Source organism: Desmodus rotundus, chromosome 2, assembly GCF_022682495.2.
Source record: "Desmodus rotundus isolate HL8 chromosome 2, HLdesRot8A.1, whole genome shotgun sequence".
NCBI classification, from domain to species: Eukaryota; Metazoa; Chordata; class Mammalia; order Chiroptera; family Phyllostomidae; genus Desmodus; species Desmodus rotundus.
In genome coordinates, this window is record NC_071388.1 from 10,903,989 (window position 1) to 10,922,798 (window position 18,810).

An 18,810-nucleotide genomic window follows, 5' to 3' on the forward strand; every position below is an offset into this window, starting at 1 on the left:
TCCCGTGTGGTCCTGGCACTTTTCACAAGACTGCTTAGAACACAGCTCACAACACAGTTTCACACAACTGTTAATAGCACGTCCCACCACACTCTGAAAAAGAAAAGTCCCATCCCACATGCACAGAAATTATGAAAGAGTAAGTCCCCCCTCCCTGCACATCCCACCTCCAGCCCGACAATTAATCACAGACAGTGGCCTGTAGGGGACTCTGGGGAATAAGGGGCTCCACCTGGTCAGTCCCTGGGATCACTTCAAACACACTCAGCTGGCTCCGAGTCTCCCGCATGTACCGCTCTTTCTCGGGACACATGTCAGGGCACGTCCCAACAAAAGTCCTCGCTTTGTCCAGGTCGGTTCTCTTCACCCGAGCTAAATGACATCAAGTAAACAGTAACAATATACCACACGGTTATTAAGAATTCAGAGAAATGCGTTTTCACGTGATAAAAGCAGTAACAAAAATAAACCGCACACCCATCACAGAAGAAATACTTCTAAAACACTGGGCCCCAGGGAAAGAAGAGCATGGCCCGTCACACCAGGTGGCAGGGCACCAAGGCCTGCAAAGGCCCAAGGCCTTCTGGCCTCTCCAGGTGAGTCTCTTCACTGCACACCGCAGATCACAGACAGGGGGCACACAGGCTGTTTGGGGCTCCTATGATGACCTCGGTAATAAACACTCATGCTACAGTCTGTTTGTTAAAGGAGTCAATTTGTTAAATGTAAATATTCAAAATGCGCATATATCCTTATTCTAAAACTTTCAGTATTTCATATTTTTAATGTAACAGGAATCACAAAATGGAAGTTACCTCGTCCTGACATTAATAGGTCACTATTATTACCCACAAAATTAAAAGTTACAAAAGTATCTTTTAAATGAAATGGAAAGAACAACTTCACAACTCAAAATATATACATTTCATTTTTATTTTGGAAAATTCCAGTACTTAGTAACAGTAATTAGTACAAAAATCACCATGTCAGTGACATAATTTATGATGGCAGTTTTTATTACAGTATTAAGGAGGCACTAGAATTATCCCACTGATTTTGAAATGAGGAAAAATCCTACAGCTAAAATTTAATTTAAAAAAACTCTACAAAGGCCACAAGTGCCTTTTCCTTTTATTTTTTCACTGCCCATAGTTTTAAGGTTAACATATTGCTTCAATGTTTACATGGATGAGTAACGCAAAGATACACCACCACCCAGAACAGAACACACCCTCACCCCTCGCTCCCTCACTCCCGACAATCGGCGTGGGCAGATCCTCTCAACCTCCCGTGACCATTTTATGCACACACAAAGCAAGTACGCTCACATATGGACACACACACACTTTCCCCCCTTCTTTGTACACAGATGGTAGCACACTTCAGACTCCTTGCACCATGCTTTTCTCACTTCACAATAAATCTTAAGGAATTTCCATAAAGAAGCCCAGCCTTCTACTACACTGTTCACAATTTCACTGTGGGGACAGCCAGTGTCCAACCTCTGCTGTCACAACCAACCTTATGTGTGAATCACACACACACACACACACACACACACACACACACACACACACACACAGTGTGTGGGGGGCATATACTCACTGAACATGGAATGCTAAGTCAAAGACATGAGTTTTCGTGTGTCTCAAAGATCCCACCCACCTGCCCTCCTCTGCAGGAGTGTGACCTCCCAGCCTGCCCTAGGATACAGCATCCTCATGGGGTGTCACCTGCATCCCTCACTGTGTGATGGGGTGAGCATCTTTCCATATATTTAAGAGCCAATTCAGGATACTTCCTTTTGCCCCTCCTGTTTCCACTGGGTTTGGTCTGCTTCGTACTGACGTGCACAGGACTTCATCAGGGAGTCGGCCCTTTGTCTGAGTTACAGGCTTTTCACCTGGTTGGCATTTCTTAATTTTACTTGTGATTTCTGTCGAATAAATTTTTTTTTCCACATGTGCTTTCTGAAGGTCTAAAAATTGCCCTGAAAGGTGGCATAGATAAATGATTTGCAGACTTTCTTCCAAAAATAAAGTAAAATAGACTTTTGGTCAAGAGGGCAGCATCGGCAGACGTGGCTCGCCTCTTCTCACAGCCACATCAAATTACAACTAAAATATAGAACAACCAACACTCAGAACCATCAGAAACTGAGGTGAATGAAAGTCTGACAACTACGGAATTAAAGAAACCACATCCATCCAGACCGGTAGGAGGGGCACAGACACAGAACAGGCTGGTCCCTCACCCACGTGTGGTGGATAAAAATTCGGGAGGGATATCTCAGGAGTGAGGAGTTCCAGACCCACACCAGGACCCCAGCCCAAGGTTCCAGTGCCAGAAAGATAAGCCCCCACAACTTCTGGCTACAAAAACCATCAGGGACTGAGCTGGTGGAAGAAAATTCTGGAGCCCCAGGCTGTTCCTCTTAAAGAACCCACACACAGACACACCTACTCAGATTCACTCTCTCTGAGCTCCAGCAGCAGGGTAGCAGCTTGAAAGGCACCAGTGGCATACACGGAGAAATGAAGTATATGGCATCAAGGTGAGCAGAGGCCATTGTCCCTTTTCTAAGCCCTCCCCCCACAAAGCAGGGAAGCTGGTGCCATATCTGAGACTCCATCAACCTGGCTAATACTATTTGACCTGTATTGGAGATCTCCAGAGTCTCCACTGAACCCGACTTAAGGGCCCACCCAAGCTGTTTTTCCATATGAATGGCTTATCTTGGCTCTTGCTCCACAACTTCCTAAATCCGATCAAACAAGGAACAGCTGGCTTCAGTGAGCCTCAGGCCCAGCACGAGCAGCAGCCAGCTTATATTCCCAGGTTGGTTCACCTGGCAGTCTCCAAGCCCAGGACAAGTAGCAACCATCTCAGATGGCTTTACAGATCAAGCAGGGTGCTCCATGCAAAATACAGGTGGGGGCTGACCTTAGCCTGCACCACCCAGGAAAACACAGGGCCAGCATACCCAGTGGACAGCTACAGACCACTGTGGAGCACCGCCACCCTGCCCCAGCACAGCTGATCCTCCATGGAGGGCAGAGGTTGATGGTACGTGGAACCAGCCAGTCCTTGCAGCTGACTGGCCTGGGTAAATCCCTCCCATGGATCTGCCAACAGCAACCAATGCTCAAATACAAGAGGAGGGTGTGCTCAGCCCACACAAAGGGCGTACCTCGAACACCCAGCTTGGGGGGATAGGGAAGGCTTTGCCCAACACCTACTATATATCAGGCCACACTACCAAGACACAAAGACACGGAGTCAAAGAAGCTCTACCCAATAAATAGAAACAAACACAGGGAGGCTGCCAAAACAAGGAGACAAAGAAACATGGCGCAAATGAGAGAACAGATCAGAACTCCAGAAAAGCACTAAACAAAATGGAGATAAGCAATCTATCGGATGCAGAGTTATAAGGATGCTCAAGGAACTTAGCAAAGACTTCAACAGCATAAAAAAAGGTCCAGTCAGAAATGAAGGACACACTAATTGAAATAAAGAACAATTCACAGGGAAACAACAGTAGAGTGGATGAAGCCAAGAATCAAATCAATGATTTGGAACATAAGGAAGCAAAAAACAACCAATCAGAACCAGAAGAAAAAAAAAATTCTAAAACAAGGATAGCGTAAGCAGCCTACGGGACAACTTCAAGAGGTCCAACATTCACATCATAGGGGTGCCAGAAGGAGAAGAGAAAGCAAGAAATTGGAAATCTACTTGAAAAAATAGTGAAAGAAAACTTCCCTAATTTGGTGAAAGAAACAGACATGTAAGTCCAGGAAGCACAGATGGTCCCAAACAAGAAGGATGCAAAGAGGACCACTGCAAGACACATCATAATTAAAATGCCAAAGGTTAAAGATAAAGAGAGAATCTTAAAAGCAGCAAAAGAAAAGCAGTTAGTTACCTACAAGGGAGCTCCCATAAAACTGTCAAATGATTTCTCAAAAGAAACTTTGCAGGTTAGAAAGGAATGGCAAGAAAATTCAAAGTCATGAGAAGCAGGATTCTACAGCCAAGACTGCTCTGCCCAGCAAAGCTATCATTTAGAATCGAAGGGCAGATAAAGAGTTTCTCAAACATGAAAAAAACTAAAGGAGTTCATCACCACCAAACCATTATTATATGAAATGTTAAAGGGACTTATTTAAGAAAAAGAAGATCAAAACTATGAACAATGAAGTGGCAAAAAATACAAATCTATCAACAATTGAATCTAAAAAACAAGCTAATCAAACAAGAACAGGGATAGAATCATGGATACAGAAAGCGTTTTCATGGTTGCCGGATGGGGGGGTGGTGTGGGGGGACAGGGGAAGAGGTGAAGGGAGTAAGAAGTACAAACAGGTAGTTACAGAAGAGCCATGGGGATGTAAAGCACAACAAAGAAAATGGAGTAGCCAAGAACTTGTCCGCATGACTCGAACAATGGTGGGAGGATTGCCTGAGAGAGTGGGGGTGCTGAGTGGAGGGGGGCTAAGGGGGAAAAATCAGGATAACTGTAATAGCATAATCAATAAAATACAATTAAAAATAAATAATTTTATAAAAAGAAAAGAAAGTATAATCAAAAACGTACCTGTGCATCCCTGTCTACATTCACCCCCTTTGAAGACTAGTAAACAGCAAAGGTTGCCTGGGGCTCATCAGAGGCCCTGAGGCTCAGCAACAGTGCAGCCCGAGCTCAGGGGTGGCCCCTCCCTTCCGGCTCCCATGAAGACCTTATCACGACTTTATACTTTCTGGACGCTACAGAGAGGCAGCCACCATACCTTGCCGCATGACTCTGTCCCTCTGGTCCAGCAAGCGGTACTTCTCCTCAGACGTCTCAGCCACGGTGCCTATCAGCACACTGAGGGAGGACACACATGACCCAGGACTCTCAGAACCCTCGGAGCCCGAGTCAAAAGAGTCCCCCTCAAACGGGTGGGCCTTCAGCAGACCTGGCTTCTTCACCGGAGAGCTGCGAAGGAAGCGACACGTCAGGGCCTTCTGCCCGTCCGGCATCTGTACCATTTACTTCCACTTCCAAATGCCTCCCCTCTCTTTCCAGATCCCTCTCCTCTAAAGCTGATGAACTACACACCCTGAAGCCAGAGGAGCCTTGATAACAAGGGTGATGAGCACAAATGTGTTACTCATATTATTCACCACAACTTTAAATTTTTAAGTATTTTATACTTCTTTTAAAATGAGATGAGTCCATTTAAACAGCTACAATGAGTACGTACAGATTTCTAGATCAAAGAAATGAACTTCAGCTTGAAAATAAAAAAAGCAAATGCTTTACCACCATGAGGAAATATGCCTACATGTTTTCATATATAACCTCATTTCAGTAGCAGGATGTACTAGAAAAACCTGGGCATTCTCTGTCAGCTTCCCCATTTCCAGCTGGCTCCCAGAATTCTGGGAACTTGAATGTCAAAGAAGATATAAGAAGAATTGAGTGAGAAAGGAAAAAGCAAAAGCAAATCAGCAACTAAATTGTTAACTGCATAACAGAAAGTAAGGAAAATACATAGGCCACATTAGGTGAAGGATTACACAGAGGACCCGTGGAAGCAGGCCTGCTGTGAAAGAAAAGGTGGGAACTCAAAGGACAGTGGGAAGGACAAAGCAGGAGTGGGGGAGGGAGCGTTTGGGAATAGAGATTCCCATACAGACTGCCCCCCACTGGCAGGCTCACTGCGATAAGCTGACCTACAAAAAGCCATGTTGGAAATCACTAGAGAGGACACTGGGAATACATGCTTATCATGGCCAGTTAGAAGTTTTCAGGGAAAAAGTGACTGCTTATACATTGATATGTCAGGCAGAGCTGCATGACAGCAACTGATTAATATGTGGCACCCAGTCAGATGACTGAGGCGGCCCAGGGCCTCTTCAGGACTCTGGCAAGTAGCTCTCAATGTCAACCTTCCTATGTCCTCCCCGCCCCCTCCCACTCCTCCCCATCATGTCCTCCTCTCCTCTTCCCCCTCCCCATCATCCCTTAGCCCCAACTCAGGTGTCAGCATAGCATCCCACTTCCCTTTCATGCTTTGGCATGACTGCTGTGAAGTCCCTCCTTTTTCTGACATTAGAAGTCAAAGAACCCACAGGCCATGTCAAATACAGTCACAGGAACGACCAGCGCACCTTTTATTCAGGAGACTGCCGGCTGCAGCCCTCCCCATGGGCTTGCCGAGAGGGGAGTGCTGAAAGGGCATGTCCTCTGTGCTCTGGCCAGCTTCACCCTCCCCTGGTTTCTTCTCCTTGTGGGAAAAAGTTTTCTTGTTGGGACCTGAAGATGCAAGAGTCAGAACAGAGTTTATGATACCACATGTCCCTTGACACTGGATTTTTACTTTGTTTCGTTTTAAAATTTTATTTATTTATTTATATTTAGACAAAGGGGAAGGAAGGGAGAGAGGGAGCGAAACATCAATGTGTGGTTGCCCTCACACGCCCCGTACTGGCCTGCAACCCAGGCATGTGCTCTGACTGGGAATTGAACCAGTCACCCTTTGGTTTGCAGGCCAGCACTCAATCCACTATGCCACACCAGCCAGGGCCGTATTTTTCACTTTTTTGTGAGAGAGTAAAATTCTCATAATTGTTACAGGAGGTTACAAAGGAGCCCCAGGAAACATTGAGACACGAGGATCCACTCGGAGTCAGCCTCCCATTGGCCTTGGGGAAAGGTTCCCACTCAAAGCTTAAAGGGCCCTGCACACAAAGCATTAGAGACCGTGCAAAAAATAACTGAAAACTCACTTGTTTTCTTCTTGTGCCAAAAGATAGCCACATCATCATGCAAATTTTTCCCCTTCTTCCTGGCCAGGGCTGCAGAAGCCTTGAAAACAGTCCACAACACAAAGTATGAGGCATCAGTTCAACAACAGGAAAGGAGATTCAATACTCAAATGCAGTCAGCAAATGCTTGTGCAACAGAGCGACAGCTCCCCCTGCTGTATGTCTGACCACACTGCCGGCCTCCAGCCGTGGTGCAGCCGGCTAGACCCTGTGCAGTGCTCGCCTCCCTTACCTGCCTCACATCTGATGTTTGCTCTATTTTTTTTTAATTAATGACTTCACTATGATAGAACCCATAACCATGGCCTCACTGGCGTTTGATAAAATTCTCACCATCTGATAATACATACAATGGAAAGATACAGCCAAGTCACACACACACAAGTAAGCTGCAAAATGATACACACAGGATACAATTTATCACAAAACATAACAAAACCAAGTACAAGTTAGTATACCTACAGACACACCCATGAAAATGTATAGAAAAACATACACCATACTAGTAACTATACTTGTTCCTGGGTAATAGGAAAAATGGGGGTGATCAGGGACCTCAGCTTTGTATGTATCAATGAGCTGCTTAATGACAGTTCATTGACACATACATTGTATTATGACAATTGTCATTATAATGACAATGTATTTTTTAGGGTTCAGCTGGAATAAGCACATTGCAATAGCCAGAAAACAACTTTAAAAAAATGGGAATTAATTACCATATGACCCAACGATTCCACCCTAGGTATACACCCAACAGAACTGAAAGCAGGGTCTCAAGAGACATTTGCAAATCACACTCATGGCAGCATTATTCAAAATAGCCAAAAGGTAGAAACAAACTGCGTCCATCAACAGATGAATAAAACAAAATGTGGTCTCCCCATACAATGGACTATTATTCAACCATAAAAAGGAATGAAGTACAACCACATGAATGAACCTTGAAAACATTATGCTAACTGAAAAAAGCCAGACACAAAAGCACAAACTGTATGACTCTACTTATTTGAAATATCTAGAATAGGCAAATTCATAGAGATGGAAAGTAGATTAGAGGTCATCGGGGCTGGGGAAGGAAGTTAGGGGAGTTACCGCTTAATGGTTATTGAGTTTCTGTTTGAGGTGTTACCAAAGTCCCGGGAATAGTGCTGATGGCTGCACAGCACTGTGAATGTACTTAATGCAGTGGATTGGAAAAAAGTCAACAGGAAGGAATAAATAGCAAAAGCCCTAAAACTTTGCCTATATTTTGGCACAGAAATCTAAACAAAGGAAATAAACTAATCAGAAATATATGTACAAAAATGCCCACAAGTAGAACACTTGTTCAAGTCAGTCAGTCAACAGGACAGACTGCCACGTAGAATTAACAATCCCATTCTAGACTAACCAATCTCAGAAAATACTAGGGATTGCTACAAGTAGTTACCAAAAGTGTATACAGTATGGCCCCATTTGTGTAAAAACAATGTGACTACATATTTGCAAAAACATTAACCAAAACATTCAGTTGATATCTTAAAAATGATAGAATTATGGGTGATTTTGTCACCCGTAATTTATGGGAAGTCCCCTCCCATACTAAATTGACAGGCAATACTTCTACCATTTAATAAAAGTTATGAAAACATGCTTTCTACTTTATAAATTTCTGTAGAACTTAATTTTCCCAAGAATATTTTTTAAAATAAAGATATAAAGTAACATAACACGGGCAGTCTATACATGCAAACACCCTACAACAACTGTGTTATGCATAAGTATATTTGTACACATACAGGGGAGGGCAGATGTGGGTTTACAGTTGTAAGTACACAGAGTTTATTTTTGTGTTATTTATTATTGTATTATTTCCCTTACAAACAACTGTAAACCTACTTTTGCCACACGGTGTATTTAAAGTTAGGGTATAAACCAAACATAAGCAGTTATCTCTGAAGAATGGGATTACAAGGGGATTTCACTTTTTCCTGTATTGTTTGAATGTTTACAGTGATCATGTATTAGGAACAAATAAAACAAAACAAAACAAAACAGAACTCAAGCTTGCAAAAGTGCCGCGTGGTTACAGAGCCACTTCGACATGTTTCAGAGGAATGTGACTTCCTGGGACTCACCACTGCATTCAGTAGGGGCTGCAAACTTTTCCCTGATGACTCCAGTTAAGAAATAAACGGTGCTGTTCCAGCTTCTCCAAAGTACGAACATATTCTAGCACTTTCCTACATTCTAGCAAGCAAATAACTGATAGATGGAAAAAACAGGTTTCAAAGTGACAAAGTTCGCTCCAACTTTATCACTTTAAAACCTGTTTTTTTATTCACATAAATTCAGTCGGGCGTACTCACATGATCAAAGAAATACACCACCGCAAGCTTTTTGTTGCGCCTGATGTAGAGGCGCTGCACTTTAGCAATTTTGCCAAAATAGTTCTCCAGAAAGGTCCTGTTGTTGAGATAGTCGGGAATGTTCTTGCACTGGATAGCAGTGACTTCAGCCGGAGAGAAGCCCCCAAGGCGGTCTGTGCTCTCACTTCTTTTACTCTGCCGCCCAGGAGTTCCTCTTAGGAAATCTAGGGGATCAGAGGACGGGAACAGAACTGTAGTAGATGTAATGTTTTCAATCAGGAGGCACCAACTATGTGAGGCAAAAGAAATTTCCATGGATGTGAGACCTGCTCCAGGATCCTATGGTACATTAGTATCCCTAATGTTTACAGGGCAGTTACCACAAAAGTCAGGCCAACACCCAGGGAAATTTACCAAGAACTTGCCAGCAGGATTAACTATATGTTGAACATTTTTAGAGCTCACCTTCCTTTTTATCTCTATTTTCATTTTCTTCCTCTTTACTCACACCTGGAAGCCGGGAAGGTGCCAGAACCGACTGACTCCCTCCTGGGATGGCCATGTGGTCACTTTCCCCAGACTCAGCACAACCAATTTCTTTTCTAGATTCCTTGTTGCCCAGGCGACCAACTTCTTTATTGCTTTTGAAGACATCCTGTATTGTCCGACCAAAGAGAGTGCCTGCCCGGGGCCGATTCAAACGGACAGGCCGTTTATCAGGAGGATGATCACCCCTAGACAGAGGGTCCAAGTCCTCTACCGCGTCGTGGCCATGTCTCCTCGGGGACCGGTCCTGATCCTCCTTCCGTTTCAGTCCTTTCATGAGGCTGGGCAGAGGCTCCACCTGGGAAACAGCTTCTTCACATCCTTGTCTGACACCCGTTTTGCTAACTGGGAAAGGTTCCCCCAAAGATCCTGAAGAAGATGTGGGGAAGCTAGTGAAGCTACTATTAAGACTTCCAAATAGTGATTTAGTGCCTCTGTTCTCTTCCTCCACATTTTTGTTTGACAAAGCAGGCGTAAAGGGTGATGCTGAATTACTACTATCAACTGGTTTTGAAAAGGTAAAATTTGATTTAGTAGCTGAACTTGTAACTTGATTAAAAGGATATGGGGCCAGTCCCCCAGATCCACTACTAATTGGTTGGGAAAATGTGAAAAACCCAGAAGTAATCTGGCTTTGAGTTTTCTCTGGCTCGGATTCAGCTCCCAGTATTGGTCTAAACACTGAACTTTCCAGAGGTTTAAAGATGAATTCTGTTTTCCCAAAACCAGAGCTTGCTACTTCCCCAGTTTCTGGTCCAAAAGTAGAAGTACTTGGGAAAGTCCCAAGGCAGGGTGATTTAAAAGTAAATCCTGAGTTTCCAGGCGCACATGAACTTGAAGGCCCAGAGGTAGCTACAAAGGCTGGAGTGTGTTCAGGTCCAGAGAAGAGTCCAACATTTGAGGTTTGAGAGAATCCTAATGTTGGCGCTGAAGAACTACCTACTCCAGAAGACGCTGGAAAGCTAGATACCTGTGAAAATCCTGAGCTTTTCCCAGATAATGTATTGTTTTGTCCAAAAAGAGAAGGCTGACCAAATCGAAATGGTTGCTTAGCCTGAAATGCGCCTATGGAACTACTGGAAGGTGTTGAAAAGGCACTAGGCTGCTGCCCACTGAAAGGGTTAGTTGGGTTCATCTTCTGACCCAGTTATTGGAAGGTAATAAACAATCAGTGTACAAAGCAGTCCTGTTCCTTAAATAGTCTGTTGAACTAAGGAGCTCCCCTTCATCTTCACGTAAGCTGAAAGACAAAAATTCAGATCATCAGAACTATGTGCTGCTGAAAGACTAAGCAAAGAATTTTTAATCACATGTCACAAACCATCTAAAAGGGGGTCACAGTAAAGGGCCAAGTATCCTTATTTTTCTGAGAACCAGTGGGTTCTTTTTTTGGAGTGTGGGGGTGGAGAGCAGTACAAACAAATAGCTTTGTTACAGGGAATTAAAGCGTAACTAAAAACCAAATCATTTGACTAAACTGACAAATTCACTAAAAATCTCAAATGTTAATTTTTTTAAATGAATGTCATTATACTTTGCAAGGTAAAAAGAGTTTCTCCTAACTTCTTCCAATCTCCATATCCAGATGATTTCACTGTAACAGAGTTAAAACATCAGTGTTTCGGTGATTCCTCCCACTAATTTTTCTCCCAGTAACCATAGCACTAAACACTCTTTCCAAAAACAGAAATAAAATGTTTTTATACCGGGGCGACTGCCTGAACGAACTGGCTTAGAGGTCGTGAGTACTCACGCGCAGAGGCCTCCCAAGACCGAGGAGGGGCTGGAGCGTTGGCAGCACGATGCCAACTCGCAGACGGTGCGGTGGGTCCCCCGCACAGGCCGCACCCTGGGCCCGGCGGCCCGCCGTCCTACTCCGTTAGCGACGCGCGGACGGCGGGGTCAGAAAGCGGCGCAGGAGAGGGGCAGCCTCCGCTCGGCCCGGACCCCGCGCCGCGATCACCGTCCTGCTCAGCGACGCCACCGCTTCGGGGTATCTCGGCGCTCAGATGGAGATGCAGACACCGACCAGGGCCGGCGGAGCCAGCACTTCCCTAAACGCTGCGGGCAGAAATAGTGGTGGACCGACTTCCGGTCCTACCCGCGCGGCTCGGCCCCGCCCACGGCCCTCAGCGCCTGGGTTCCGCTCTCCGGCCAGGCGGCGGCGGAGGAACATCCAATGTGTAGGGTCCAGGCTGAGATCCTCTGGCTTTGGCCCGTGTATGTACGCGGGCGGCTTCCTCTCTCCGAACACGGGGGACGTCGTACCCACCCGTGCGTGATCGCTGAGGCGCGTTCCGGGGCCGCGGTCAGCGTTGAGCGGTTCCTGGGGAAGCCTCGGACCCGGCCAGACGCATCCCGTCCTCGTGCCCCTCCACCACCATTACTAGTCCCTTACCCGCTTTCACTATTAACGGCCTTTTCTCTCCACCAGCCTTAATTTCCTGTGACTACATTCTGGCTTGCCTGGCTTTATGGCTTCATTTTATATACCTTCATTTTATATACCTTCATTTTTATATCTAACTTATGCTAATATATAAATTTTTTCAATGAGTTGCACCAAATAAGATGATTTGATTGTTAGCGTGTGTGTTTTTACAGAATTTATGATCACTTTCTGGGACTGATTTGTCTTCTTTTGAACTTCAAGCACAGGTTGCTTTACAAACGTTTTTAAAAGGTCCCGGTTGTCTTCCTGAAATGAGTCTGGTGCTCAGAAACCTGCAGCGAGCTGTCCCCCTCCGAAGAGTGCCGCTCCGCCACAGGATGGAGATAGTCAGGAATATTTTAGGGGTCCAAAAATTCGACCTGGGGATCATCTGTGTTGACAACAAGAGTATTCAGCACATCAACAGGATCTACAGAGACAAAAATCTCCCAACCGATGTGCTTTCTTTTCCGTTTCATGAGGTAAAAAGTATTTTCCTCCTCCCCTTGTCTAGCCTCCCGTCCAGTGTAAATTTTCTGTGTTAATTATACTACAGACATTTTTTTAGTTTTATCCTGTGAACTTTGAATATACACAAAAGCTACCCTATTGACCATCACCCAGTAACTGGAGGAGAAAAGGGGATTGAGCTCCCCTTTCCCTTCCTAATGTAGTCGGCGAATTAGTACAATGCTTCTGTTCTGCAGCTTGAAATGTGAACATTTCAAAAATAATGAAAATTTTAAATAACACTGAATAAAAGAAGAAACTTGTGTAAATATCTTCTACAAACTTGTGACAGCTATCAGATTACTCTCACTTACGTAAATGACTCAGTCACAGCTTCATACACTGTTAGTAGTTGCATAAATCAGAGCAACCCTTTTGGAAAGTAGTGTGGCAACATACTTCAGTCCACTAGTATCACACCCATGGAAATAAATGAAGGAAGATGATAAAATGTTCAATGTGTAATAATAAAAATGCATCAGAATGTTCACTTATTTTCGCTAATAGGAAGAAAGAAAAACAACAGTACTAAATAAATATGCAGCCATAGGTGGCTGGCTCAACTGAATTCACTGGCCTTTATGGACTTTAAAGTAGGAAAATGTGAAAGGCTGTTTGTTTAGGACAAAATAGCAAGAGGAAAGAACAGAAAAATAAAATTATATCAAGGTGGTGATTTAACTCCTACAGGTTGTAATCTGTGTGATTGTGCATTGGGAAGGATGAAAGAAATGGAAAGGAACTAATTTGAGAAGGTGGAAACATCTTGTCACCGGTGTGTAGTGGCTTTGCAGTCCCCCTCCCCATGGTAGGACCAGTGAGAGGACAGTGGCTTCCAGAATGAAATCTGTAGGCCTGTGCTTGCATTAGTGTTGCTGAGGGCCTGTTCTCAACATGCGTTTCCTCATTTGCAGAATCTGAAAGCAGGTGAAATTCCCCAACCTAATTTTCCAGACGACTACAATCTGGGGGATATTTTCCTAGGAGTGGAGTATATCTTCCAGCAGCGCAAAGAAAATGAAGATTACTATGACACCCTAACTGTAAGTGGGAACGCTGAAATGACAGGTTCTGCCTGGTGAAATGAATACGATGTCCTTTATCCAGGCCGTGAGAGGCTGGCAACGCGCCACCTGTGTCCACACTATTGCCCACACTGTCGCCTACGTGAAGAACAAGGGTTATTGAGGGAGACTCACAGACAGGGAGATCCACGGAGAGAGAGATGGCCTGGTGGGGTCTGTACACCCTGGAGAAGGGCTGGGGGCAGGGAGAGGACAGGAAGCTTCTCCACAACTGAGATATGAGGATAAGGGAAGCTCCCCTTAGTGACCTTGTTCTACCTCTTGCCTCGAGCTCAGCAACTGTGTAGCTAACAGATGTGCTAAATATGCTTCTTAGGAAACTTTCTGAAGTGGACGAGATTTAGCACTCAGGACCTTCCAGATCTGTCCTCAGCTTAAGGTGAAAAAGGGAGAGGGGCAGTGTTCCGAAAGCACTGAGTGTGAGCAAGTCCTATTTTAACTTCCCCAAGGGTTCAGCTGAGGGGTCTTCCTTTAGCCAAATAGCCATGCCCTGAATTATGTTGAGGGGTGGGTGTCCTAACCCTCCCATATGCGACCCAGTATGAGCAGGTGTGGGGAGAGGAAGAGGAGGTTTTCCTTCCTGAGTGAGTGACAGGAAACCCATCATAGTCAGGACTGGCCCAGCTCTGGGATCTCTGTGGCCGGCAGCACTGTACCCCTGCAGGGGGTGGGTAGGGGGGAAGTTCAGAGGGTATTTGTGGACATCCGCTCCTGAGGTTTCTGTACGGAAATAGAGGAACAGCCCACTACTCCTAGAACTCTCATCCCCCAGCACAGGGCCAGGCCAGGCCACTCTCCACCCTACAGGCTCCCAGCTGCCCACAGGCACCTTCTAACAGCCCTGGGTACCCGCCCAACTACCCACCTTGTCCTTCACATATCCCTACTCCACCAACCCCTTCCCCTGCCCCAGAAAGCAGGCGTCTCCTCAGGAAGTAACCCCCTCTGCACTCCGCCCTCGAGATCCTGGTCTTCACGCCCCTGACAGGGCCCTGGCCTCCCTGCAGTTCCCCAGACCCCACCCACGTCCTCACTGCCCACCTGCACCCTCTGTGCTGCTGCCACCGGCTCCCAGAGCCTTGCCTGGGCCCAGGGGAGGGCTCCTAACCTCCCACCAGGTGTGGGCTGAGCTCTCCCTGCCTTCCTCCTCCCCTGGGTCATGGCTTGGTCATGACCAGCCCCTGAGGTGGCTTTTTAATTGTTCTAACAGGTGACTGCCACCCATGGGCTCTGTCATCTACTGGGCTTCACCCACAGCACAGAGGCCACTTGGCAGAAGGTAGGTGCTCTCCCCCACCAGCCAGGGCTGCCCGACCTGCCCCTTGTAGTTGATGAAAACCAAAATTGGAAAAAACAGTAAAATAAGGAATTTTATAAATGCTTACTTCATTAAAAGAGACACATATTTGTTTTAAATGCCGGGCTCCCCAAATGCTGTTAATTGTATTATTAAGTCACTGTTGAAAGAAAACTCTGAACAGAGAGACTGAATTCTAAGAATTCTGTGAAATTCTAATGGCTTAAAGTTAAAAAGTCTTTACAAGAGAAATTGCGATAATACTTCTCAGTTGGGAACAGGATTTAAAATGTGCAGGTGTCTGAGAGACACTGTGTAAAGTCACGGAGCAGTTGGTTTCCTCGAGGGGTGCCACTGGTAACCCATATGTAAAGGTCCGTGTTGATAAATATACCATATTATGTTTAATTGCTCAAACTATATTTGTAGTCGAGTATCAGGTTGTCTGAAAGGCTCATTAAACTTGTTTGTTAACAAAAGAAGTCCTTGGTGCACTTGTGCCTCCCCAGCCTCCCACCCCACACCCCATCCTAGGCTGGGTCTACGGTCTACCCCAGCGCACGCTGGCTCTGCCTCCCCTCCTGGCCGGATGCTGACCCTGCTGTGGCCCCCTTGCCCCTTTCCCCTCAGCATCCCCGCCTCTATAACCCACAGACCAAAGACTCAGCATCTTGGGGAAAGCCCGAGATATCCCCTCCAGTGTGCAGTTCTCCCAGCCCTCCCAGCTTTGGCCAGCCTTCCCCAGGAAGAGGCCATCCGCACACCCTCTGTCCTATGTGTCCTGCAACTGTTGTCCTGTGGCCCCAAATAGGCTCTCCTCTTCTCCACCCGGGGTCACCACCTCAGCCCTGCCCATAGCCTCTCATGCAGCATGCCAGCATGCTGTGCACAGGTGCTGGGTGCCTGTGAGCAGAACCAGGACCTGCCCTTCAACCTGTGTGGAAGGCCCCACGGCCAAGGCTCCCCATGCCACAGCCATGGACATGGGCCTGGGGGAGGAACTTCCTGAGGAGCAGACCCCTAGGCGGAGCCAGGGACACCCCAGGGCCCAAGGAGGCCAGGCCAGCAGGACAAGGCCACAGCCCATTTCCATTCCTTCCTTTCAGATGTACCAGAAGGAGGAGCAGGTGCTGGAGGAGCTGGGCCGGTGCATGGGGCTCAGGCTCCAGCCCCTGAGCAGGGGCCTTTTCTGATGACCACAGCCCAGGGTGCAGGCACAGCCGAGAGGCCGTCCGGAACACGGGCACCATGTGGATGGGGGTCGCCCCCTCCCTTTGGGCCCCGAGGGTCAGAGACCCCACCAGACTGAGGGTCCTGCTGGTCAGGGCCCAAGCTGGAGCTAAAGTCCGTAAGTGGAACTATTTCTGAAAGCCTAAGAGAACTTTCCATTCCTGTCTTCACTTAGAACACAGCAGACATGTTATTTTCAGTATTGTAAATAAAACTATTCTAAACTCTCAGAGCATATGACCTCCCCCTCCCTGGGATTCTGCCTTTGGTAATGAGGCCTGTCTCTCTGCCACCTCTGCAGCCACTCAGGAGGATGAAACGAGCAGCCCAGGGGCCTGTGGGTGGGAGCAGGCGGTGGAGGGGACAAGCACTGAGGCAGCGGGGGCCTCCATCACCTGAACCGGTCAGGCACAGGTGTGACTGCAGCACAGGGAGCTGCAGAGGCCACGACACTAACACAGCCTGTCAGAGATTGTTTTTGTCCCTAAAACCGGGAAGCTGTGATTCTGAGAATTTGGTTTCCCCTGCGAGTCAGCTTTAGAAACATGAGAACACGTTTCCCACTGGATTTGTGACCCGTCTCAGTCTGCCCTCCCCCCACCTCCCAGAGACAGGGACTTGAGCCTATGGTGTTCCTGAGTTACAGTTGGATGCACATTGCCTACTTGTAATCAGTTAAGTTTGTTCTCAGTTTATATAAATGTAGAGACCCACAAAGCTCTTGGCTCCAAAATCCTTTTTAAGAGACTTAAGGGAGACCTTCTGGCCCTGTCACGTCCGGGGCACTGGTGGGGTGCTGGGGCAGGGGATGGGAGGTCCAGCTTTATCAGGTGATGCCCAATACTTCTGGGTGGCCTGTTACCAAACAGCCACGTAGGATTCTGCTGCCTGCCACCCATAAATCCCAGAGGCAGAGTTTTGGGGGAAAAGGAAAGGAGTCTTTAATATAAAGGCTGTACAACTTTGGAAGAATAGTGGGCTTCTGCCTCAAAACCCATTTGTTTAAAATACCCAAAGACAATAGCCCCTCCACCCTTTGCCAGATCAGTTCAAGGCTGCACCTGGAATTCCTTCTCCCATTTAAAAGTAACATCCTTTGGGATACACAGATGGCTATAGCGTGGTCATCCAGGTGGCCTAGCTGGTTCCTGGTCACAGTCTGGCTGCAGGCGTCTTTTGGAGCCTGTGCACACCGGCATCCTATTCACTTCACGCTGCCCTTGTTGCCAGCTGCTGCTGGCCAGCCCAGCACCTGTGCCCGTCCCTCAGGCCGTCAGCCTGCCAGTGCGTCATGCGCTTGGCCATTTGGGACCGCGCAGCACAGCGCCAGGCACCAACACTGCCGCCGCTTCTCCCGTGGGAGGGGCACAGGAGCACTGCCAGGCCACACAGACTCCAGGGCCCATAGGCCTGGGAGCACTCGTGGGGCTAGTGAGGGGAAGGGAAAAGGGGATGAGTTTCCACTAGCCCTGAGTTTAAAATTACATCCCAAAAGCCTGCGTGCAGGAAGCATTCAAGTTGCCAGCCCATCCAGGCTAACGCCATCATGCCCGTCAGCCCACTCAGCATCTCTGCTCCTCCTGCCGCCATGATCCTGAAGCAGGTAGGAGGGTTTCTAGCCTCACACACCCAACTCTGCCACAGCGTCTCTGCCCAGGGTGAGACATCATGCATCTGTTTGTTTCTCCTTGCCTGGGGATATGGAGTCACCAGCTGCAGCTTCAGCCTGCACCTTGGGGTTTCCTGCAACCCCTCCCTCACTTCGGGGAATGTAGTCTTTTCGTATCATCTCAAAGATCTTCCCCTCCGCCCAGCGATTTGGCCAGATCTGCCGTTACAAGCCCATAACATGACCCCAAGGTCCACACCCTGACCTGAGTACACCCTGACCCCTCCACTTGGATGGGTGTTGTGCATACACGTGGCTGCCCTGCACCCTCCCAGTGACCCTCTTCATTGATGTCCCTTTGCTTTGAGGTGATTGCTCATGTCTCTGCCCATTTTCCCATCAGTTTTTCTTTTTCCAGGTTGCTTCAGAGGTTTTTATATATCACTGAAAATAGAGACTATGGCCAAGTGTCCTTCTGACCTATATCTGAGAAAAGGTGTCCCACTCACTCTGCAGTCAGCAGCTGTGTCACCTGTCACCTGGCCATGGAGCTGCCTTGGCTCTCTGTATCATGCCACTGGTCACTTGTTGTCCTGGTTCTGGAGCATCATGCAGACCCCGTGTCTGCTGGGGCAGGTCCCTCCTTTTGCTGCAGGAGGCACTTGGGTCCCTCAGCCCCTTACTGTCCTGCATGTATCCCCACCAGCTGCTGATTAAGACCTGGCGTCTTAATCAGCGTACAGTAGATCCGTAGACAGCTGAGGGTGCTGTGGCTCCAGCCACCCACGCCGTGTCTCTAGCTTCATCCATGCGTCTTCACTGACTTTGAATGACTGTTGTCTCGGTACAGGTGGGCACGGTGTAGGAGCCCCCCCAGCACTCCCTCACCAGGTGGCAAGGGGTCTCGGCTACTCAAAGAAAATTGTACTCAC

The 18,810-nt window shown here is 47.2% G+C and overlaps 2 protein-coding genes across 6 annotated transcripts in view; one reads left to right on the plus strand and one right to left on the minus strand.

Annotated features, from left to right (window-relative positions):
• The window catches only part of MCM3AP (minichromosome maintenance complex component 3 associated protein), a 47,967-nt gene extending 36,192 nt beyond the window's left edge, over positions 1 to 11,775 (minus strand). For both annotated transcript variants that reach the window (XM_024562532.4, XM_045196694.3), the window contains exons 1-7: positions 11,470 to 11,775; positions 9,636 to 10,956; positions 9,171 to 9,394; positions 6,781 to 6,859; positions 6,163 to 6,307; positions 4,794 to 4,984; positions 233 to 372 (exon numbers count right to left, since the gene is read on the minus strand). In XM_024562532.4, coding sequence (XP_024418300.2) covers positions 233 to 372; positions 4,794 to 4,984; positions 6,163 to 6,307; positions 6,781 to 6,859; positions 9,171 to 9,394; positions 9,636 to 10,851 — 1,995 coding nt within the window. In that variant the 5' untranslated portion in view covers positions 10,852 to 10,956; positions 11,470 to 11,775. The remainder of the gene's footprint in view (positions 1 to 232; positions 373 to 4,793; positions 4,985 to 6,162; positions 6,308 to 6,780; positions 6,860 to 9,170; positions 9,395 to 9,635; positions 10,957 to 11,469) is intronic.
• Positions 11,776 to 11,858: 83 nt separating this feature from the next.
• On the plus strand, positions 11,859 to 16,501 carry YBEY (ybeY metalloendoribonuclease). 4 transcript variants are annotated; one of them, XM_024560058.3, is made up of 5 exons: positions 11,859 to 11,936; positions 12,370 to 12,629; positions 13,572 to 13,700; positions 14,953 to 15,021; positions 16,146 to 16,501. In XM_024560058.3, the coding sequence occupies exons 2-5, from the start codon at positions 12,420 to 12,422 to the stop codon at positions 16,230 to 16,232; spliced, it is 495 nt and encodes a 164-aa protein (XP_024415826.2). In that variant the 5' UTR covers positions 11,859 to 11,936; positions 12,370 to 12,419; the 3' UTR covers positions 16,233 to 16,501. The 4 variants fall into 4 exon arrangements, with proteins under 4 accessions (XP_024415826.2, XP_071076645.1, XP_024415835.2 ...); XM_024560067.3 differs by having other exon boundaries at positions 11,860 to 11,936; positions 12,375 to 12,629; XM_045194859.2 differs by having other exon boundaries at positions 11,865 to 11,990; positions 12,375 to 12,629.
• Positions 16,502 to 18,810: the final 2,309 nt, after the last annotated feature.